This window comes from Saimiri boliviensis, chromosome 9 (genome assembly GCF_048565385.1).
Source record: "Saimiri boliviensis isolate mSaiBol1 chromosome 9, mSaiBol1.pri, whole genome shotgun sequence".
Taxonomy (NCBI): Eukaryota; Metazoa; Chordata; class Mammalia; order Primates; family Cebidae; genus Saimiri; species Saimiri boliviensis.
The window spans coordinates 113,389,558-113,413,248 of NC_133457.1; the positions used below are offsets into that span (position 1 = coordinate 113,389,558).

General features: G+C 47.2%; 1 protein-coding gene and 1 non-coding gene across 2 annotated transcripts; one reads left to right on the forward strand and one right to left on the reverse strand.

Annotated features, from left to right (window-relative positions):
• Nucleotides 1-1,715: 1,715 nt before the first annotated feature.
• On the forward strand, nucleotides 1,716-20,986 carry RNF114 (ring finger protein 114). The gene is made up of 6 exons (XM_003932697.4): nucleotides 1,716-1,888; nucleotides 6,664-6,814; nucleotides 11,593-11,699; nucleotides 12,983-13,097; nucleotides 16,502-16,609; nucleotides 19,191-20,986. Exons 1-6 carry the CDS (start codon nucleotides 1,749-1,751, stop codon nucleotides 19,254-19,256), a joined length of 687 nt encoding a protein of 228 aa, XP_003932746.3. The 5' UTR covers nucleotides 1,716-1,748; the 3' UTR covers nucleotides 19,257-20,986.
• On the reverse strand, nucleotides 6,002-6,105 carry LOC120368012 (small nucleolar RNA U13). Its single transcript, XR_005582242.1, has one exon. It is a non-coding gene; the product is annotated as a small nucleolar RNA U13 (small nucleolar RNA).
• Nucleotides 20,987-23,691: the final 2,705 nt, after the last annotated feature.

Here is a 23,691-nt window from a genome sequence, read left to right on the forward strand (position 1 = left end):
ATCAGCCAGCTGTGGTGGCTCAGGCCTGTAATACCAGCACTTTGGGAGGCTGAGGTGGGCAGATCACTCGAGGTCAGGAGTTGAGACCAGTGTGGCCAACATGGTGAAACCCGGTCTCTACTAAAAATACAAAAATTAGCCAGGTGTGGTGGTGGGTGCCTGTAATCCCAGCTACTTGGGAGGCCGAGGCAGGAGAATTGCTTGAATCCAGGAGGTGGAGGTTGCAGTGAGCAGAGATCGATCCAAGCACTTCAGCCCAGGAGACAGAGTGAGACTTCATCTCAAAATAAGTAAGTAAGTAAATAAATAAATATAAAACAAAAAGAGAGAGAAAATATTGAAAAACAAATGAAAACAAAAACACAGCATACCAAAATTTACTGGACACAGTGAAAGCAGTGCTCCGGGGAAATTCTGTAGATATAAGTGCTTCAAAATCACAGGCAGAAAATTGCGAGGGCCTGGGGGCGGGGGTGGGGGGGGTGGGAGGGGCAGGGGAGGAAGTTATTGTTTAATGGGCACAGAGCTTCAGTTCAGCAAGACCACCAGAATTCTGGAGATAGCTGATGGTGATGATTGCACAATATGAAATGAATGTGCTTTGTTGTTGGTTTTTTGGTTTTGTTTTTTTGAGACAGAGTCTCACTCTGTCGCCCAGGCTAGAGTTCAGTGAGTGTTGGAGCGAGTGAGCGATCTCAGCTCACTGCAACCTCCGCCTCCCGAGTTCAAGCGATTCTCCTGCCTTAGCCTCCAGAGTAGCTGGGACTACAGGTGTGCACCACCACGTCCTGCTAATTTTTATGTGTTTAGTAGAGATGGGGTTTCACCATGTTGGCCAGGCTGGTGTGGAATTCCTAGGCTCAAGCGATCCGACTGCATTGGCCTCCGAAAGTGCTGGGATTACAGGTGTAAGCCATCATGCCCAGCTCCTACGTATAAATAAATGATACTGGTTTTCTTCTTGCAGCTCAGGAATTAGATCTGTTATTAGAATTTGTTTGCTTAAATTTAAGAAAGGCCTGGGCACTGTGGCTCACGGCTGTAATTCCAGCACTTCAGGTTGCCGAGGTGAGCAGATCGCTTGTGTCCAGGAGTTCAAGACCAGCCTGGGCAACATAGTGAGAACTACCCTCACCACTCCACCCCACCCCACCCCCCCGCCACACCCCCCCCCCCCCGGCCAGCACCTCCCGCCCCGCCCCAACTCCTTTCTCTGTCTCTACAAAAAAATACAAAAATAAATGAGTTGGGCATGGTGGTGACTGACTGCCTGTGGTCCCAGCTATGGCAGGAGGCTGAGGTGGGAGTATTGCTTGAATCCCGAAGGTCGCTGCAGGGAGCTGTGATCGTGCCACTGAACTCCAGCCAGGGTGACAAAGCAAGACCTTGTCTCAAAATAGATTAAATAAATAAACAAATAAGTTAAGGAAAAGGCAATGATTCGAAGAGAAGTAGTGATAGTGCAAGCGGTGCCGAACTAATGACTTAAGTTTGGGAAACAGCAGTCCACGTGCAAAGCCCGTCACAAATCTGGCAGCCTTTGGATTTGCTTTCCACGTTTTCCAGATTGCCCTCGGCCTCTAGGTCTCTCAGGCCGGAGGGGCCGGGAGGCGCGGCCCACCCAAGAGCCCCGCCCCCAGCCGCGCCCCGCCCCCAGCCGCGCCCCGCCCCCAGCCGCGCCTGCCGCGAGCCCCGCCCCCTCGGCCTACTCCTTCTCGGCCGCCGTTGCTTGGCACTTGAGCAGCAAGATGGCGGCGCAACCGCAGGACCGGGAGAGTACTGCGCAGCTAGCCGGGCCGGCGGCGGAGGCTGACCCCCTGGGCCGCTTCACGTGTCCCGTGTGCTTAGAGGTGTACGAGAAGCCGGTACAGGTGCCCTGCGGACACGTGTAAGGGGCGAACCCGGGCCTGGTCGGGGGGCGCCTGACTGGGAGGGGAATGGAGCTGAGGAGCGAGGCCCCGACGAGTTAGTTGGGTCTCGGGGCGGGAGCCAGAGGTGACCCAGAGGGGCCTCCCGGCGGGGCCCCCTAGGGCTCCTAAGGGCCTTGAAAGCTGCCAGGGCACTCTTCTGTCCCGCCCTGCTCACTCCCAAGTATCCAGTCCCTCCGCTCTTAGCTGGGCAGCCGCTGTCCGTTGAGCGCCTGCGGTGTACCGGGCGGCCTGTCAGTTTCCTTCCCAGACGAGATGGGGAAATCGTGCCCTATGGGGACCTTCGGCTCTGAAGTCCGCCTTGGAGCGCCGACGTTTCCTGTCTAGTCCACGTCGCTCTTAAAGCATAGGACTTGTGGCATCGTGTCTAGCTGTGCCGAGTTACTGTAACGTGGACTAAAGTTGGGAGAAACGCTGGACTAGACTAAAACAAAAGGGAAGTCTTTCTGTGGATCTGGCCAGTCTACCCTTAGCTGTGAAAGGGGGTGGGAGTTGGCAGACGGAATTGTTAGCGTTCTCTACTTCCTGTGTAGGAGGTTTGTTTCTTTAGATTTTTCAGTTAGGCCTTCATGACCTGAATACTGTGAATAGACTGGTTATGGTGATTAAAGCAGATATGTGTAAAAATGTCCAGTCCAGGTCCTGGGCTGTGGCCGGGGCTTTCGAGGTTGGCGGATTTGAATCTAAGCCTTATTCCATTAGATGCACAAACACACCTGAGCTGAAAACAATTGTAGGCAACGTGGCCACCTGCTTCTTGCCTCTGAGAATTGGCTTTTCCTCTGGCCTCTCTCGGTGTTTATTGTGGGATCACCTTGACATTGGTCTTGGGACCCCTTCACTAGTCAGCAGGCACAGTAGCCATTGCACTCCATGGCCATTATTCTATAGCCACCCTGCAGCGGGGTAGGGTTGGTAACCATATTACAGGTGAGTACACTGAGGGTCCGAGGCTCACTTAGGGAAGGCTCACCGTGTCCTAACTCTTCCCAGATGGACTGCAGGTGACTATTTTGCTACTCCAGAGAACAGTGGTTGGCACATAGCAAAGGCTCCCAGCCACACTGGCTGCTTTTTGCTTCTTCAGGTAGCTTTAGGCTATTCCTCTTTGCAGTTCAGTTAGCCTGGAACTCTTCTTTTTAATTTTCTCAGGCTTCAAGTCCCAGGTTAAGTTACCTCACCAAACACCATTCCTGTCTAAATTACTTCCCCCACTTCCTTTCTGGGGCTTAATTTCCTTCTTGCTTGCACAGAGCAAAACTTACAGCTCATGAAGGAGTGGCCATATATTTTTTGCCCCTCAGCTGACTGGAATGCCCTCTGTGTGCCAGATACTGGGGTAAAGTAAAAAGGTGACTCTGGGCCGGGCGCGGTGGCGCAAGCCTGTAATCCCAGCACTTTGGGAGGCCGAGGCGGGTGGATCATGAGGTCAAGAGATCAAGACCATTGTGGTCAACATGGTGAAACCCCGTCTCTACTAAAAATGCAAAAAAAAAAAAAAATTAGCTGGGCATGGTGGCGCGTGCTTGTAATCCCAGCTACTCAGGAGGCTGAGGCAGGAGAATTGCCTGAACCCAGGAGGCGGAGGTTGCGGTGAGCCGAGATCGCGCCATTGCACTCCAGCCTGGGTAACAAGAGCGAAACTCCGTCTAAAAAAAATAAAAAAATAAAATAAATTTAAAAAAGGTGACTCTGCCTTCTGAGTTTACAGCTCAGTGAATTGATTATAAATAAGTACCAATGACTGGTCAAAATACTGTAAAAATTCCTTCTGCAAGTGGGAGGGTATTTCAGGGATCACACCTCTGGGGTGAGTGATCAGGTAATGCTTGAATAAACTAAGAAATTAGTGGTGGAAGCAAACTTCACTAGAGTTGAAGTGGTCTTTAGCTAGCTTTTTCATTGAATCCGTTTATCCTTGGATCAGACTTACCTAATTTTGGATTAATTCAGTGGATTTCATTTACTATTAATGTTTGTAAAAAGGTTAGACCCAGCACAGTTTGCTAAATGAAGAGCAGCAAAATTTGAGATTTCCTTGAGCTAGGTGAACGTTTCCTAGGTCAGAGGGCAAGGAGCAGTACTGGGATTCAAACCTTGGCTCTTCCCTATACTTACCATCCTAGCCCCACGTGCTCAGCAGTTCACTGCAAATTGAAGACAGATGGAAGCACCTCTGTGAGGGCAGCCTGACTCCCCCTTAGCTCCAGCCAAGTGCTTTCTGCTGTGCCTAGTTGATTTTTACCTTTGGCGCTTGGAAACTTGAACATTACTGCAACTCTGCCTGGGGTATTGGATTTTTATAAAACTTTATTTCAAGCCCTAAATGAGTGCATTCTCCAGTCTAGTATAATACAGCTGGAAAAGGGCAGCTGGCTGGGTGCCCAAGAGAGGGGAATTTCTTCCTAGCACTGGACTGGCTCGAGTATCAGAAGGCTGAACTAGAAAGGGGCTCATAAGTAGGAAATAGAAACTGAAAAGCCAACCCAGGATATTTGAGCAGTTCAAAAGCAGTTTGGTGGTTTAGGCGTGTCTCGGGCACAGAGTGGCTCGTAAACATTTGATAGATGAGTTGTATCACCTGTGTATGCGCTTGAGAAGAGACTTCAAGCTGCTTTTATCTGCATGCTGGGTTTGGTTCCATTATACTCACTGGGCCCTCGGCGCTCTCTTGGGTTCCTCTTGTGATCTGCCTTTGTGAAGAGGCAACACAAGTGATGGCCACGAGGCCCTGCCTGTCCCTGCTGCCTCATCGCTTGCCCTCCTCGCCATGGTCTACCGCATTGTGGCTCCCAAGGCCTGCCTGCCTGCCTTCCTTTCCAGTGCTTATTCATGTTTGGCATCATCTCGGTGTGGAGCTCTGCACCCAGATCTGTGTGGCTGTCCTCGTAATCGGGTCCCACCCAGCTCAAATGCCAACTCCTCAGAAGCAGCTTTCTGTTAACACCCCAGCTGGTCTCTTTGCCATATTTCCTTCGTATATTTAATCACTAGCTGAAATTAACATTTGTGTTTCCCTTCACTTTACAATGTAAGTGTCATGAGAACAGGGCTTTGTCAAGTTACCACTCTGCCCTCAGTGGCGAATGAGTAGATTGCCTCACCTTCTCTGAACCCGATCTGGAATTCCTAACAGCATTAACATCTAACTTAATGACAAAGAGGAAGGAGATTCTTAGAGGCAGTAGAAAATGGTCAAGTGTTCAGAAAATTGCCTTTCGTTATACATGCTTAGTTCTTTCTGGCAGATTGGGTTATACTGTCTTAATCTATCAGATTGGGTAAGTAGCCCGGGGTGTCTTCTCCATTCTTTCTGTATGCCTTATCTCAGCATCACCATCTGCCTAGACTTCAGGATAGACACTCGGTCATCTTTGACTTTGCTTCCTTTAAGTCAGTAAGTTGTCAAGTCCCGATTCCGTCTGAGCCGTTTCCTGAATTCGTCCTCTACTGCTTTAGTCAGGCCCTCACAATCCTCTGTCTTTAGCCATCTGTTTGGTTTTTGCTTTGTTTCTTCTCATCTCCTTACCTAAAAAAACTAACAACAGGGCCGGGCTCGGTAGTTTATGTCTGTAGTCCCAGCACTTTGGTAGGCTGAGGCGAGTGGATCACCAGCGGTCAGGAGTTGGAGACCAGCCTGGCTAACATGTGAAACCCCGTCTCTACTAAAAATACAAAATTAGCAGGATGTGGTGGCAGGCGCCTATAATCCCAGCTACTTGGGAGGCTGAGACAGGAGAATCGCTTGAACCCAGAAGGTGGATGTTGCAGTGAGCCAAGATTGCGCCATTGTACTCTAGCCTGGGCTACAGAGCGAGACTGTCTCAAAAAAAAACACAAACAACAAAACTAACAACAACAACAAAACTTGTTTTCCATGATAGCACGGAGATGTTTTTCTGAAACTTGGATTCGGTCTTGTCTTGTTAATATCTTGCTTTAAACTTCTGCTCTGTGGAAAAGTCTGTTAGATTATTATTTCCTTGGGTACATAATGAATTTTAAGCCTAAATTAGGCCTAGAATAGTCTTCCCTTCTTCTGCTAGTTGACCTTTTTTTTTTTTTTTTTAAAGTGTCAGGTGAGTAATGGACCAAAGTCTGTAACAAGGTTCAAGGGTGGCACATCTCACACATGTGCATGAACACCCGGGCATCACGTTCACGAACTACAGAGGATCCAGCTGAACTCTTTTAAGGCTGATCAGCGACGCTGTCTCTGCAGTCTTAGCTCTTTCCTTCTCAGGGCACAGCTAGTTGCTTTTCCCCTTATGTTCCCAAAGCGCTTTGCCTTCACCTGTAATGATAGTAGCTCCCATTTATGGTGCATTTGGTACATTCCGGACACTCTGCCAGGGGTCTGCTATACAAACTGCATCCTCCCAGCAATCCTAGAGGTAGGTACTACTCTCTTCATTTCACAAAGGAAAAAACAAGAGATTCGAAACCCCACCGAGATCCCTCAGTGGCAGGGCCTAAGGCTTGCTTGACGCCTCAACCTTAACACCTTTCACTGTGTATCACAGGAGTTTGCGTTTATTCTTGCACTTGTCTGTTCTTTGTAATCCACTTCTATTCCTCAATTTTTCTGGCCTGGAAGGACTTTGTGTTTGAATTGGGAGAAGAGAGCAAGTTGTTTTTATTCCATTATCCATTGACGTCTTTTTAAAAGTTGATCCATATTTGTTGTCTTGTCTCCATGATGGGTGACGGAGGTTCTCTGTATGTCTTGTTCTAGCTTTTGCTCTGCATGCCTGCAGGAATGTCTGAAGCCGAAGAAGCCTGTCTGTGGGGTGTGTCGCAGCGCTCTGGCACCTGGCGTCCGAGCCGTGGAGCTCGAGCGGCAGATCGAGAGCACAGAGACTTCTTGCCATGGCTGCCGTAAGAATGTATGTGGAAGTAATGTGGAAGAGTCCATGTCTTTCCATGATAAGATGGGGTGAAATATACAGTGCCGTGTTTTTTCTGAAGTTAGAGCATGACTAGGTCACTAACAGCACGCATGCATGCCAGTTACTTGTGGTGATGGCTGTGCTGGTTTGTTTTTATAACCTTTCTGGTTTGTTTCCTTTTTAAAGAGTTGGTTAAGTATGTATTTTAGCTTTGAAAGCCATATAAATCAGTTATCTCAGTTTTTTCCTATAAAAGATCAATTTTTGCTAGGCACAGTGGCTCACGCCTGTAATCCAGCACTTTGGGAGGCCAAGGCGGGTGGGTCATCTGAGGTCAGGAGTTCGAGACCAGCCTGGCCAACATGGCGAAACCCCATCTCTACTAAAAATACAAAAATTAGCTGGGCATGGTGGCTCATGCCTATAATCCCAGCTACTCAGGAGTCTGAGGCTGAGGCAGGAGAATCACTTGAACCCAGGAGGCAGGGGTTACAGTGAGCCGAGATCATGCCACTGTACTCTAGCCTGGTCATCAGAGTGAGACTCAAAAAAAAAAAAAATTTTTTTTCAGAAGCATTATATATCATTTTAATTAGAATATAATGATAATGATATTTCATGATTCTTTAAAAAATGAAGTCAGTGACTCAAACTTAACTCTTGTAATGCATTTGAGGGGAAGTGTTGTAATCTATATCATTAGATATAAAAAATTTAATGGTTCAGCTTTTTAGCACTTAACAGGAATCATGATAGAAAGGTCGATATGAGGACCAGGCACAGTGGCTCATGCCTGTAACCCCAGCTCTTTAGGGGTCTAAGGCAAGAGGATAGCTTGAGGCTAGGAGTTAAGAGACCAGCCTGTGCAATGTAGTTGAGACCTCATCTCTACCAAAAAAATAAATCAGATTAGCCAGGTGTGGTGGTATGTACCTGTAGGCCCAGCTACTCAGGAGGCAAAGGCAGGAGGATCACTTGAGCCCAGGAGTTTGGGATTACAGTAATCTATAATCATGCCACTGCACTCCGGCCTGGGTGTGTCCATGCTCTTGTATAATCACAGTCAAGTATACTTATTTTCTTTTTGTTTTTTTTTTTTATAAGATGGGGTTTCACCATGATGGCCAGGCTGGTCTTGAACCCCTTACCTCAGGTGATCCACCCACCTTGGCCTCCCAAAGTGCTAGGATTACAGGCGTGAGCCACTGCGTATGGCCTCGAGTATACTTATTTTCATACCTGTTATAACTGCTACTGGCCAGGAGAAACACTGTTTTCTTATTTTCCAAGAGATATACATGGCTTTAATTGATTTTAGAATCATCAAAATTTTTTAAATTCCGGACTGTACAAAAATATACAATAATGCAGGCTTGTTCCTCATTCCAGAGATTACTTCAAAAATAGTTCAGTTTAAGACCTGGCAGGGTGGTTCATGCCTGTAATCCCAACACTTTGGGAGGCCAAGGCAGGTGAATTGCTTAAGTCCAGGAGTTCTAGACTAGTCTGAGCAACATGGTGAAACCTTGGCTCTACTGAAAATACAAAAAATGCAGGGTATGGTGGTGTGCACCTGTAGTCCCAGTTATTTGGGAGGCTGAGGTGGGAGGATGGCTTGAGCCCAGGAGGCAGAGGTTGCAGTGAGCTGAGATTGTGCTACTGTGCCCCAGCCTGGACCAAACTCTATCTCAAAAAAAAAAATTTTGAAGGCTATGTAACGTTTTCTACCCTTTGACAAACACAGATTTAGAATTTTTACCAACATAGTTGTAGGATTTTTGCAAAATAAGATCACACTGTATTTCTTCAACTTTTTTTTCACTTCTTTAAATATACAATCATTCCCAACTTTTTTCCACTTTCAGGTTTTTTTCTCTTACATATTGAATAGCCTTGCATGTCAGTTTCATTATTTTTAACACTTCAGTATGAATGGCCATAGTGTTAATGAAACTGATGTTTTCAGAGTTATTTAGTCTTAGGGATGCATAGTAGGGCCTTGTCAGTGCTGAATAGGGCTATTTTCTGTCTCTTAATTGGGGGCTTCACTCTTGAGGCTTGGCATGGTGACTCGTGCCTGTAATCCCAGCACTTGGAGAGGCCAAGGCAGGATCACTTGAACTCAGGAGCTTGAAATCAGGGTGAGCAACATAGTGGGACTCTGTATATACCAAAACAAACAAAACTAGCTGGGTGTAGTGTATGCATGAAGTCCCAGCTCCTCGGGAGGCTGAAGTGGGAAGATTGCTTGAGCCCAGGAGTTTGAGAGCAGCCTGGGCTATGTAGTGGACCTGGTTTCTTTTTTTTTTTTTTTTTTTTTTTTTTTTGAGACAGAGTTTCGCTCTTGTTACCCAGGCTGGAGTGCAATGGCGCGATCTCGGCTCACCGAAACCTCCGCCTCCTGGGTTCAGGCAATTCTCCTGCCTCAGCCTCCTGAGTAGCTGAGATTACAGGCACGAGCCACCATGCCCAGCTAATTTTTTGTATTTTTAGTAGAGACGGGGTTTCACCATGTTGACCAGGATGGTCTCGATCTCTCGACCTCGTGATCCACCCGCCTCGGCCTCCCAAAGTGCTGGGATTACAGGCTTGAGCCACCGCACCCGGCCTTGTAGACCTGGTTTCTACAGGAAAAGAAAACAAAATGGGGGATTTCTCAGTTGGTAGCTTAAAGTCAAGTTCTTTTTGAGTTAGAGTCTTGTTGTGTTGCCAGGCTGGAGTGCAGTGGTGCAATCTCAGCTTACTGCAACCTCTGCCTCCCAGGTTCAAGCGATTCTCCTGCCTCAGCCTCCCAAGTAGCTGGGACTACAGGAGTGTGCCACCATGCCCAGCTAGTTTTGTATTTTCAGTTGAGATGGGGTTTCACCGTGTTGGCCAGGATGGTCTCAATCTCTTGACCTTGTGATCCCCCCGCCTCAGCCTCCCAAAGTGCTGGGATTACAGATGTGAGCCTCCGCGCCAGGCAAGTCAAATTCTTTAGCTGAAAGTGAGACAATCATCATAGTAAGCTGGAGCTCAAATATTGGAGCATTTTTCCCCCTCTGAAGTTTCCTTTTAGAAACTCAAGATGCTGAAATACGATTTCCTACTGCCTTCATCTTTCTTTATGCATGCATAATAGGGTTTTTTTTTTTTTTTTTTTTTTTTTTGAGGTAGAGTCTGGCTCTGTTGCCTGGGCTGGAGTGCAAGGGCACGGTCTCAGCCCACTGCAACCTCTGCTTTCCAGGCTCAAGCCATCCTCCCACCTCAGCCTCTCAAGTAGCTGAGACTACAGGCATGTGTTATCATGCCTGTCTAATTTTTTTTTTTTTTTTTTTTTGAGACAGAGTCTCTCTCTGTCACCAGGTGCCAGGCTGGAGTACAGTGGCGCAATCTCGGCTCACTGTAACCTCCGCTTCCCAGTTTCAAGCAATTTTCCTGCCTCAGCCTCCTGAGTAGCTGGGACTACAAACGCATGCCACCATGCCCAGCTAATTTTTATATTTTAGTAGAGATGGGGTTTCACCATGTTGGCCAGGATGGTCTCGATCTCTTGACCTCGTGATCCACCCGCCTTGGCCTCCCAAAGTGCTGGGATTACAGGCATGAGGCACCGCGCCCGGCCAGTTTTTTTGTATTTTTAGTAGAGACAGGGTTTTACATGTTGCCCATACTTGTCTCAAACTTGGAGTGCAAGGCGATCGCCCACCTCGGCCTCCCTCAGGATTACAGGTGTGAGCCACCGCGCTCAGCCCATGATGGGCTTTTGTCTGTTTTAGTGTGCTTTGGCTTTTATCCATTTTCAATACTAGTTATTATATTGTTGGCATACCTCTAAAAATATTTTTCTTTCCTTTATCTTCCCTCTTCAATTCTTTATTTTATTTTTCTTCCCTGCCCCAGTTGGGAATCTTCAATTCTTAAAACTCTTTTTAGAAAACCTGTAATGAAGCACTGTTCTCTGGATTTTCCTCTTTTTCTGATTTACTGTTACACGGCCTAGATTTTATATGAAAGGTTGGGCCAAGTGTGGTGGTTCATGCCTGTAATCCCGGCACTTTGGGAGGCTGAGACAGGCAGATCACTTGAGGTCAGGAGTTTGAGACCAGCCTCCTAACCTGGTGAAACTCCATCTCTGTTAAAAATATGAAAATTAGCTGGGCATGGTGGCACATGCCTGTAATCTCAGCTATTCAGGAGGCTGAAGTGGGAGAATCACTTCAACCTGGGAGGCAGAGGTTGCAGTGAGCTGAGTCTGTGTCAGTGCTCTCCAGCCTGGGCAACAGCGAGACTCCGTCTCAAAAAGAGAGAATTCAGATTTTACTTTTTTTAAGATTATTTCTCATACTCTGGTGATTGATGCTTTAACCAGGGTTAGTGGCTTTTATACATTTTACCTAAATGATCACTTTTCTCTGCTGCACATAACAGAGTGTGGTTTTTGGCTTGCTGTAAGGAGACTAATTTAAATTCTGGTATAGAAAACTTTAAAACATCCTAGATTTGGAGCTTGTTTGTGAGCAGACAGCATATCATTACTAGGAGCAAACCTCTAGGAGAGTAGTTTTAGAGTGGAAGCAGATATCCTGATTTAGTCGAATAAAATAGCAGCCTTAGTATTAATGGAAAAGCTGCAATAATCAGCATTTCAGCTCCATCAGCTTAGTCAGGAGTCTGGTGAGCTTATTTGCCAGGGAGGTATAGGTCTAGTTTTCATTGTGCCTTTGTTATGGGACTATATTTGGCCTCTTACAAGGTCCTCACTAACTTGTGGGCTCTGATTCTTCTTCTTTGAGTTCTTCCTATCCAAGATCCGGGCCCATGTGGCTACTTGTTCTAAATACCAGAATTACATCATGGAAGGTGTGAAGGCCACCACTAAGGATGCATCTCTTCAGCCAAGGTAAATGATTCAGTCTCTCCTTAGGTGGAGGTCGTCTCTTGCTATTAATACAAAGGGGTTGGGCACCTCGCATGCCCAGGGGTTTAGTTGTATGAGTTGTATGAATTGTTTTGCTTGCTAAAGCTGATAAAAAGTGTTTCGGAGCCAGGCGCGGTGGCTCACGCCTGTAATCCCAGCACTTTGGGAGGCCGAGGCGGGTGGATCATGAGGTCAAGAGATCGAGACCATCCTGGTCAACATAGTGAAACCCCGTCTCTACTAAAAATACAAAACATTAGCTGGGCATGGTTGCGCGTGCCTGTAATCCCAGCTACTCAGGAGGTTGAGGCAGGAGAATTGCCTGAACCCAGGAGGCGGAGGTTGCAGTGAGCCGAGATCGCGCCATTGCACTCCAGTCTAGGTAACAAGCGAAACTCCGTCTCAAAAAAAGAAAAGAAAAAAAAGTGTTTTGGGGGAGTATTCAGGGGAGGACCCTGGACTCTGGTGTTTACTTCACATGTTAGCTAAGCTATTCTTTTTTTTTGAGATGGAGTCTTGCTCTGTTGTGGGCTGTAGTGCCATGGCACAATCTCCGCTCACTACAACCTCTGTCTCCTGGGTTCAAGCGATTCTCTTGCCTCAGCCTCCCAAGTAGCTGGGATTATAGGCACCCACCACCACACCTGGCTTATTTTTGTATTTTTTAGTAGAGATGGGGTTTCACCATGTTGGCCAGGCTGGTCTTGAATTCCTGACCTCAGGTGATCCACCTTGCCTTGGCCTCCCAAAGTGCTGGGATTACAGGTGTGAGCCAACACACCCGGCCAACTGAGTTATTATTTTCTTTTTTTTTTTTTTTTTTTGAGACGGAGTTTCACTCTTGTTACCCCGGCTGGAGTGCAATGGCACGATCTCGGCTCACTGCAACCTCCGCCTCCTGGGTTCAAGCAATTCTCCTGCCTCAGCCTCCTGAGTAGCTGGGATTACAGGCACGCGCCACCATGCCCAGCTAATTTTTTGTATTTTTAGTAGAGACGGGCTTTCACCATGTTGACCAGGATGGTCTCGATCTCTTGACCTCGTGATCCACCCGCCTCGGCCTCCCAAAGTGCTGGGATTACAGGCTTGAGCCACCGTGAGTTATTATTTTCAAAACACTTGACCTGAGTCTGCAGTGACCATCAGTGTTTCTTGTCATTACACATTCGGTGAGCTTGGCTCCTTTTTGGAGTGTACCGGGGTTGAAGTTTAATGGAAAGGTCCTCACAGAGAATTTTTCTTTTTTCTTGCCTTTTACCTCCCAGGAATATTCCAAACCGTTACACCTTTCCTTGTCCTTACTGTCCTGAGAAGAACTTTGATCAGGAAGGACTTGTGGAGCACTGCAAATTATTCCATAGCACGGATACCAAATCTGTGGTAAGAGTAACCTTTTTTCTTTTAAACTTTATTATAAGAAAGGATTAGTAGAGTGAACTCCTGTGTGCCCTTCACCTAGATTCACAGATTGTTAACATTTTACCATATTTGCTTAACCATGTTTTCTATTACACATTTTTTGCTGACCATCTGGGAATAAGCTACAGATACCATGACCCTTTTTGCACCTGATACAGGAGTATGTATCTCCTAGAACAAGAATGTTTTCTTGGAAAATTACATTTTTGTGTGTATAATTAATCATATTCAAGAAGTTTAACATTGATACAATCTAATATCTAATGTGAAATTTATGTTTTAATTTTAACAGTTATAATGTCCTTCATAGCAATTTCCCCCTCCCCCCAGGGCAGAGGCAGGGATGGTACATGTGTTCTCTGTCCTCTGAGTGCCACATTAAGTCATGTGATGTCTGTCGGTCACATTAACTTGGATCCCTTTGTATCCACCAGATTTCTCCTCGATGAAGCTGCTGTTTTATTTTTGGAGTTGTGGGTAAAGAGGATTTAGGTGAAATTATCAGGAAAGGGCTTATCAGTCCTTGGACATTATACTCAGCTATCACCGACTGGCATATAGTCTCCTTTAAAAAAAAATGTTTGGCCAGGCGTGGTGGCTCACACCTGTTGTAATCCCAGCACTTTGGGAGGCCAAGGAGGTCAGGAGATTGAGACCATCCTGGTCAACATGGTGAAACCCTGTCTCTACTAAAATAAAAAAAAATTAGCCAGGTGTGGTGGTATGTGCCTGTAGTCCCAGCTACTCAGGATGTTGAGGCAGGGAACTCGTTTGAACCCTAGAGGCAGAGGTTGCAGTGAGCGGAGGTCAAGCCAGTGCACTCCAGCCTAGGTGATAATGCGAGACTCTGTCTCAAAATTTAAAAAAATGTAGGCTAGGCATGGTGGCTCTTGCCTGTAGTCCCAGCACTTTGGGAGGCTGAGGCTGGTAAATCACTTGAGGTCAGGAGTTTAAGACCAGCTTGGCCAACATGGTAAAACTCCATCTCTACTAAAAATACAAAAAATAGCCAGGCATGGTGGCACGTGCCTGTAATCCCAGCTACTTAGGAGGCTCAGGCAGGAGAATTGCTTGAACCCGGAAGGCAGAAATTACAGTGAACCTAGACTGTACCACTGCATTCCAGCCTGGGCAACAGAGCAAGACTCCCCCCAAGCCCCCAAAAAAGTATTTGTTCCATCTCAGCATTACCTTTCTCTCTTAATGTGATTGACAGACCAGGTCTTTTGTTACAGTTCGTGTATACTTCCTCTGGTTTTAATTTTTCCATTTATCTCATACTGCTTCTCTTGAACTACACTACATACTCTGTTGTATGGGCAGCCTTCAGCTCCATTGCTGTAAACAGTGGTGCAGAGATTTTAGAATTTTAGTGAGCTTTTGTGAGAATACTAGGGCAGCTATCAATGCTGTTTTTTTTTTTTTGAGACGGAGTTTTGCTCTTGTTACCCAGGCTGGAGTACAATGGTGCGATCTCGGCTCACCGCAACCTCCGCCTCCTGGGATCAGGCAATTCTCCTGCCTCAACCTCCCGAGTAGCTGGGATTACAGGCACGCGCCACCATGCCCAGCTAATTTTTTGTATTTCTCTCTCTCTCTTTTTTTTTTTTTGAGACGGAGTATCGCTCTTGTCACCCAGGCTGTAGTGCAATGGCACGATCTGTAGTACAGGCACACGCCACCATGCCCAGCTAATTTTTGTATTTTTAGTAGAGACAGGGTTTCACCATGTTGACCAGGATGGTCTCGATCTCTTGACCTCATGATCCACCCGCCTCGGCCTTCCAAAATGCTGGGATTACAGGTGTAAGCCACCGCGCCCAGCCCAGTTTTTTGTATTTTTAGTAGAGACGGGGTTTCACCATATTGACCAGGATGGTCTTGATCTCTTGACCTCGTGATCCACCTGCCTCGGCCTCCCAAAGTGCTGGGATTACAGGCTTGAGCCACTGTGCCCGGCCCTATTTATGTATGTTTATAAAAAGCTAAAGTCTTAGATATGGATTGACTTGGTTAAATGTTACTTGCACTCATAATTTTGATGAATACTGTTATTGCTGAACTATTCTGGTTTCTGGTATGGCAGCCTAATTTTTTGTCTTTTTTTTCCTCCTCCTTTGGCTTCCTGAAATCCCTCTGATTATGTTGTCTGTTGAGGCCTTCTCTTCCTTTAGCCTTTGGCCCTCTGTTCTGTCTTCCTCTCCTTCTGTAGGTTCTTAACTCTGCGTGTCACCCTTCCCTTTGGAAGCCGTCTTCTTTTCAGTCTCTATTCTCGCCCTGTGTTCTAGCTCCACAGCTACAGCTGCCTGCCCACCTCTTCCACTTAGACTCCCACCATCCCAGATTTCTCTCTTGTCAATCCCCTTTATCACTGTATCCTCCTTGCTGTGGAGTAGGGTTCCATATTTAAGTGAGGGCACTTTAGGTCCTCTTTCTCCCTGGCACGAGTTTTCCACGCTCACTGGTCTGGTTGTTTGTGTGTATTGACAGTAACTGCCACCTCCCTGGCCCCGTGCTGCTGTATCTCTTCTGGAGCACCCTTTTTTTGTTTGTTTTTTTGTTTTTTGAGATGGAGTTTCTGCTGCCCAGACTGGAGTGCAGTGGTGCAATCTCAGCTCACTGAAGCCTCCATTTCAGGGATCAAGTGATTATCCCGCCTCAGCCTCCCAAGTAGCTGGGATTATAGGTACCTGCCACCGCACGTGGCTAATTTTTGTATTTTTAGTAGAGATGGGTTTCCCCATGTTGGCCAGGTTGATCTGAAACTCCTGATGTCAGGTGATCCGCTTGCCTCGACCTCCCAAAGTATTGGGATTACAGGTGTGAGCCACTGCGCCTGGCCTGGAGCACCCTGTCGTGTTCTCTTTGCCTTTCCAAATACCTCCCAGTCTTCAAAACCCAAATCGATGTTTTGTGTGAGGGCATTTCAGCCTGATCCCTCTCGCCTGAGCATTTCCTTTGTTAAGATGCATGTAAGGCTGTGTTTTGCTTCGCTGGGACATCGCTTATCGGATTATTCACTTGGTTTTCTTGTGCTTTTGGATCATCTTGTGTGCTGAGATGGAAGGCCATTCTAGGTCCCCCACCAGGCTGACTGACTGCTCTGCCTACAGTAGGGAATTGGAAAGGGTGGTATCGTGATTTGAGCCTTTACCCACTCTTACATGTCATTTGACTTGAGTAGGAAATTCACAGTGTTTTCTGGGCTGCTGATGTGCACAGGAAGGAGGGACCTGGCTCTGGATGGTATGTCAGGAAAGTTGTCCTGCAAGAAAGGAGGTCAGACACAGGCCACAGAGGGCTGGTGCCAGCCTCCCAAGTAGCTTGGACGTTGGGTGCCTAAGACCTTGCCTTTGTGTTGAAAGGTTTGTCCGATATGTGCCTCGATGCCCTGGGGAGACCCCAACTACCGCAGCGCCAACTTCAGAGAGCACATCCAGCGCCGGCACCGGTTTTCTTACGACACCTTTGTGGTAAGTCTGGACTGTAGGCTGTGATCCCACCCCCGGGGGATGGCTTGGCTGTTTCACTCTTCTCAAGGGGAACTGGGGGCCTCCAGTGTTGAACTTTGTCACCGCTGTGATGTGCTTCCAGTCCCTGGAATGGCAACTACACAGTTTCTATTTATGGGCCAGGCAGGTGACATTTGTTTTTTATTTTTTATTTTTATTTTTTGAGACAGTATCGCTCTGTTGCCCAGGCTGGAGTGCAGTGGCACTATCTCAGCTCACTGCAGCCTCTGCCTCCCAGGTTCAAGTGATTCTCCTGCCTCAGCCTCCCAAGTAGCTGGGACTACAGGTACAAGCCACCATGCCCAGTTAATTTTTGTATTTTTAGTAGAGATGGGGTTTCACTGTGTTGGCCGGGAAAATCTCGAACTCCTGACCACCTGATCTACCCACCTCAGCTTCCCAAAGTGCTGGGATTATAGGCATGAGACACCACGCCTGGCCCAGAGTGACATTTAAGAAGATGATCTGGTCACTCTTTGAGACAGAAACAGTGATGCTTGCTCCTTCATCTTCTAGCCCTGCCCCCAATTTTTTGTCTACTTTCTTGTGATATATATAATTTCTGCCTGTTATAGAATATAGAACTTGGTTTGGGGTCGGGTGTAGTGGTTCATACCTACAATCTTAGCACTTTTGGGAGGCTGAGGCAGGTGGCTCGCTTGAGCTCAGGAGTTTGAGACCAGCCTGGGTAACGTGGTAAAACCTCATCTCTGCAAAAAATACAAAAATTAGCCAGGTGTGGTGGGTCCTCCTTGTAGTCCCAGCTACTTTGAGAGAGCTGGGACAGAAGGCTCTCTTGAGCCCAGGAGGCGGAGGTTGCAGTGAGCTGTGATCATGCCGCTATACTCCAGCCTGAGCAATAGAATGAGACCCCGACTCAAAAAATAAAGAATTTGGGCTAGGGAGGCTCTTACTCAGATGTCCATGGGGACCATAATGGCAATAATCCTTCTGAGGATTTACAAGCCAGATGGTGCCCGGCTCGTTGTGCTGCTGTCACTTCCACCCTTGTTTTCCTGTGGAAATGCAGGTGCAGCATTGTCTGTCTGTTTTGCACCCCCATGCCCCAGCAGCACATGAAAATCTCATAGGGCCGGGCGCGGTGGCTCAAGCCTGTAATCCCAGCACTTTGGGAGGCCGAGGCAGGTGGATCACGAGGTCAACAGATCGAGACCATCCTGGTCAACACGGTGAAACCCCGTCTCTACTAAAAATACAAAAAATTAGCTGGGCATGGTGGCGCGTGCCTGTAATCCCAGCTACTCAGGAGGCTGAGGCAGGAGAATTGCCTGAACTCAGGAGGCGGAGGTTGCGGTGAGCCGAGATCGCGCCATTGCACTCCAGCCTGGGTAACAAGAGCGAAACTCCATCTCAAAAAAAAAAAAAAGAAAATCTCATAGGAAGTTTCACAGGTTTTAATCATCTTAAAAAATACTTCAGGTCAAATAGCATATATCCACAGCCAAACATGGCCAGCAGGTTTGTGTTCTTTCCCTAGAGCTGGATGGCACACTGTCGTCTTGCATTATAGGAATAGGCAAATTTTGCCAACTATGTCAAGTAAACCTCATACTTATGTATATAGATGTCAAGTTAGGATTTTAGAGTAGTGTTTAGTATTAATGGCTATATTTCAGTATCTTAAAGCTGTTTCCTAAGTTGCCATAAAGAATATGTTCAGTCTGAGAGTGTCTGAAACTCAGACTTCAGAATAACTGCCCTTTTTGTTGATGTTATACAGATGAATGTAATTCCCAAAAATGCTTCATTAAAGACGGCTAGTTGCACTATAGTTTCTGCTGTACTGTATGGCTCTTAAAAAAAAAAAAAAAAAAACAAAAAAAAACCTATTCTGTACTGGGCATTGAATCTACCTCTTAGAAATGCCCTTCAGCTCAGTGCATCTGTGTGCTCTGTTCTGACAACCTTAATTAAACATTCTGAGCACTTGGTTTGTGTCAGGCTCCATTCATGTTTTGTTTGGGTCTCTCAATCCCCATTTAAGGGAGGCATCCTTATCTTTAAGCAGCAGACTGGCTGGGCACAGTGGCTCACGCCTGTATTCCCAGCACGTTGGGAGGCTGAGGTGGGCAGATCATGAGGTCAAGAGATCGAAACCAGCCTGGCCTGGTGAAACATGGTGAAACCCTATCTCTACTAAAAATACAAAATTTAGCTGGGCGTGGTGGCACATGCCTGTAGTCCCAGCTACTCGGGAGGCTGAGGCAGGAGAATCCCTTGAACCCAGGAGGCTGAGGCTACAGCGAGCCAATATCATGCCACTGCACTCCAGCCTGGGCGACAGAGCGAGACTCCATCTCAAAAAAACAAAAACAAACAAACAAAAAAACAAATGCAGCAGAGACAGATTAAGTAATTTTCCCAGAGTTACATAGCTAGCATCACAAACAGTTGCATCTGGGATCCGGTCCCTGGCAGCCTGCTCCAGATCCAATTGCTGGGATGTCCTGTTTCTCCTACTGAAGGCCAGTCTTTGCATCTGGGAACAGTTGCTGAGGCTGCATGTCTGTTTTGCCCTTAGGATTATGATGTTGATGAAGAGGACATGATCAATCAGGTGTTGCAGCGCTCCATCATCGACCAGTGAACGGAGTCTGTTCTTGCTGTCTGTCTCATGTTCCAGGGCTTCCATAATGTATTAAACCTGAAACCTATGATTCCTATACTTTAACTGTTCAACAGACCTGAAAATGAGCAATGGCACTGGAACAGGGTCACTTCTGACAGGGGAAATGGGTCTCTAGGTCAGCGATCCTTTTCCCTTTGGGCTCTTGCCAAAGCTGTCTTCCCCTACTGTTCACCTTGTTTGCCACGTGGTCAAGTTCATATTGGTTCTCGGCTACTTCCAGGAACTTCTGCCTCCTCCTGTGGAAGAGAATCTAGCTTCTCCACCTCTTGTTTCCCACTCATTCCTCCTGTCCCGTGTTCGTCTCTTGGGTCCCCTAAGCCAGCCAGGACCTTTTCTGGGTCATGAATAGCACAATGAAGCAAGTGTCTCCTTTCCCTGTCCCCGAGGTGTGTGGACTGGCAACCATGCACCTGACCAGAGGTGAAGCTCCCGCTGGGTTGTGGGGTTGCCGGAAGCTGGGTTCCATCCTGAGGTGCGTGTCACCAGTCCTCCTGGGGTTTTGCACCATCTGATGCTGGAAGTTTTGATTAGTGATATCTTCCTGTTACTGCACATCCTTAGAGTTCACTGGTTCAGTCTTAAATGCCTGCATGGTGCCTTTTTAGGATAAGGTATAACCATATATTTTTGGTGGAAGCGTTTCTAGGTTAGGGAAATTAAAGTCTGTTTATCCGCAAGTGAGGAGGAGGGTCAGCTAAGAAGTGGGAGGGCCAGAGCCTTTTGGTTCTGATTTACAAATTAATGAAATAGTTATAAACAACCCGGTCATGTTTACCTCTGCATTTGGGAGCCTGCCTACATCCTTATTCTAGAAGCACAAAAAGGAGTCTCAGATGAATTAGAAGAAAGAGGTTTGGGGTCTCAGCAGATACTAGTTCTTTTACCTTCTGCTTGGTAACTTAGGTTAAACTGAGTATTGTTTTTCTGTCACAAATGTTTTTCTTATGACACTGGTTTCAACATGTAAAATGTGTTTGAAAACCTGGTTTGTAGATGCAGAGAGGAGCTATAGGAAACCCAGTACCACCCCCTGGTCTGTTCTGACAAGACATTGTTCATGAGGCACAGCACATTGCATGATGAAAAGCTGTTGCTGGAAACTTGCTTTAGTAACAGCTCAACAAGCTTGGAGTTCATATTTCACAAATATTAATATAAGGTCAAGAGCTGTCAGCCTAAACTGTAGGAGCAGCAGCTCTGATTGACCAAAAGGCATATGGGTTTAGGTTGGTTCTCCGATGTCATACGTCTCTAATGAGGCTGCAAGTGGCCTTGGGCTTGTAATTGCTGCTGTGGGGCTCCGTGCCTGCCAGCCAAGAGCTGCAGACGCCAAGAAGCCAGCAAAGATGGGGCCTGCTGGAAAAAGTAGTTCTTTCATTAGTATTTATTGGGAGGACCCAGAAGTTAAGGTCAGCTTGCTCACTGTAATTTCTGGAAAAAGTTCACTCAGACCTCCCTGAATTTAGATCATCTCAGAAGTCTGGAGGGAAATCTGACAAAACTTTCATTTGAGGGAGCCCATGCGAGTATATGTCCACCTCACTGGTGGCACCAAGAAACTTCCTTCCTTGTATTAAGTGCACTTCTTGTATTTCTAATAAGATGACTTTCCAGAAAGTGAGATTTGTTATGTTCTGGCTTTTAAAAGGTGAAATATAAATAAATTTCATAACTTATCCAACCGATAAGCTGTGGTGCGTGTGCTCATTCACTGCCGTTTGCCGCAGCATGGGCCTGGGGAGCCTCCAGAAGATTGTTACTCTTTCTAGGAGGGAAGTTCTTGCCTGTCGCTGAGTTGTGTCTGGCTTCTCGTTTCAGCTGATGCCACCAGCTGGGCCTCATGGGGCCTGTCCTCTGGAAAAAGAACACTTGTTACGGTTGGGAGGCTCTGGGAGGTGAGAAGTGACAGTGCTCTGTATAGCAAGGCTTTAGACGTGTGGATGACAGCCGCAGCGCTGAGGCCTTCCAGGAAAGGGGCTCTGCAGGGTCAAATTTCAGGTCCTGGATGTGTTTAAGTTCACACTCTGCCCCTAGCTGTGGGGCATCTAGTGAACACTTCCTGGACCTGTCTCCCTGCTCTGAAGTGGGGATAATTGTATCTGCCTCTTAAGGATGCTAGGATCCAGGGAGCCAAGTATACAGAGCTCTCCCTGCACAACGCTGCATCATGGGTGCCCACTGGAGTATCTGGCTGCTTGAGCTTCATTCCAATCCCGTAGGAACCTTAATTATTTTTAGTAAGAAATGAGGGTCCCACTATGTTGCCCACGGTGGGCTTGAACCCCTGAGCTCAGGTGGTCCTCTCACCTTGGCCTCCCCAAGTGCTGGGGATTACAGGTGTCAACCACCGAGCCTGGCCTGGAACCTGTTGGTTTTTTGAGACAGAGTTTCACTTTTTGCCCAGGCTGGAGTGCAGTGGTTCAATCTCGGCTCACTGCAACCTCCGCTAACTGGGTTCAAGTGATTCTTCTGCCTCAGCCTCCCAAGTAGCTGGGATTACAGGCATGCACCACCCTGCCCAGCTAATTTTGTATTTTTAGTAGAGGTGGTGTTTCATCGTGTTCGTCAGGATGGTCTGGAACCCCTGACCTCAGATGAGCCGCTTGCCTTGGCCTCCCAGAATGCTGGGATTACAGGTGTGAACCACTGCACCTGGCCCTGGAACCTTAAATTTAATACAGTCAAGACAGCTCAACATCTCCAGTCTCCACCCATGCCCCTCCCTCTTTTGTATTATTCCATCTTGCAGTGGTTTAACTACCCTGGCCAGAAACCTGGGAGGCCTCTTCCCCACATACCTGCAGGCCATCTCTGTCTAAGTATCAGTTGAGTCCGGGACTCCAGTTACCTAGAAAGTTGCAATTTGTGCCTATTTCTTTGAGGTCTGACATTTTCCTCTAGAAACGCAATGCCTTGTCATGCCAAAACAGGTCGAGAAAATGACATTTGAACTGAGATCTGAATGAGATGGGGAGAAAGAAGCCCAGTGAATCAGTTGAGTCCGGGACTCCAGTTACCTAGAAAGTTGCAATTTGTGCCTATTTCTTTAAGGTCTGACATTTTCCTCTAGAAACGCAATGCCCTGTCATGCCAAAACAGGTCGAGAAAATGACATTTGAACTGAGATCTGAATGAGATGGGGAGAAAGAAGCCCAGTGAATCAGTTGAGTCCGGGACTCCAGTTACCTAGAAAGTTGCAATTTGTGCCTATTTCTTTAAGGTCTGACATTTTCCTCTAGAAACGCAATGCCCTGTCATGCCAAAACAGGTCGAGAAAATGACATTTGAACTGAGATCTGAATGAGATGGGGAGAAAGAAGCCCAGTGACTGCTGGGGAAGAGCATTCTTTGCAGAGGGAACCAAGGCTGGAGGCCTTAAGGCACATGGGTTACACTTGAGGCCCTGTGGCAAGGAGGTGGCTGGGAAGGCTGAGGTGGAGTGAATGAGGGAGAGAGTGAGGCGGCTCAGGGCAGGACGGAAGGCAGGCCAGAGGGGCTGTGTGCACATGCTCAGGCCTTGGGCTTTTCTCAGTAAGCGGTGGTGGATTCTAAGTGACGTGACCCAGCTTAGACTGCTAAAGGATGCTTCTGGCTGCATTTGGAGAGGGATGATAGTAGGGAAGCAGGAAACAGATGAGGGAGGCAGCTGCAGGAATTCAGGCAGCAGGTGATGAGGGCTTGGAACTGAGGTGGTGGTGGTGGTGGTGGTATTTTGAAGTCTGATCTGCTCAGGGTTTTTTTTTGTTTGTTTGTTTGTTTGTTTGTTTGTTTGTTTTTTTTTGAGACAGGGTCTAGCCCTATCACCCAGGCTGGAGTGCAGTGGCATGATCTTGGCTCACTACAGCCTCCGCCTCCCAGGCTCAAGCAGTCCTCCCACCTTAGCCTCCCCAGTACCTGGGACTACAGGCGTAGCCACCATGCCCAGCTAATTTTTGTAATTTTGGTAGAAACGAGGTTTTGCCATGTTGCCTAGGCCTGGGCTCAAGCGATCCTCCTGCCTTGGCCTTTCAAGTACCTGGGACTACAGGTGTGTGCCACCATGCTTAGCTAATTTAAAAAATTTTTTTTGTCAGGGTGTCACTGTGTTGCCCAGGCTGGTCTGAAACTCCTGACCTCAAGTGACTCTCTGTTGCCTCCCAAAGTGCTGGGATTATGGATGTGAGCCATTGTCCCTGGCCAAAAATAAATATGCTTTTGAGTTGTATTCTTATATTCAATATGGGGCCAGGCGTCGTGGCTCACACCTGTAATCATAGCACTTTGGGAGGCTGAGGTGGGCAGATGATGAGGTCAGGAGATAAAGACCATCCTAGCTAACACAGTGAAACCCCGTCTCTACAAAAAAAAAAGAAATGGCCGGGTGCGGTGGCTCAAGCCTGTAATCCCAGCACTT

Coding starts and splice junctions, on each gene's coding strand:
- RNF114 (XM_003932697.4), top strand. CDS start 1,749: ATGGCGGCGCAACCGCAGGACCGGGAGAGTACTGCGCAGCTAGCCGGG. Junction 13,098..16,501: donor GCACGGATACCAAATCTGTG/GTAAGAGTAACC, acceptor TTGTGTTGAAAG/GTTTGTCCGATATGTGCCTC. Junction 16,610..19,190: donor TTTCTTACGACACCTTTGTG/GTAAGTCTGGAC, acceptor TTTTGCCCTTAG/GATTATGATGTTGATGAAGA.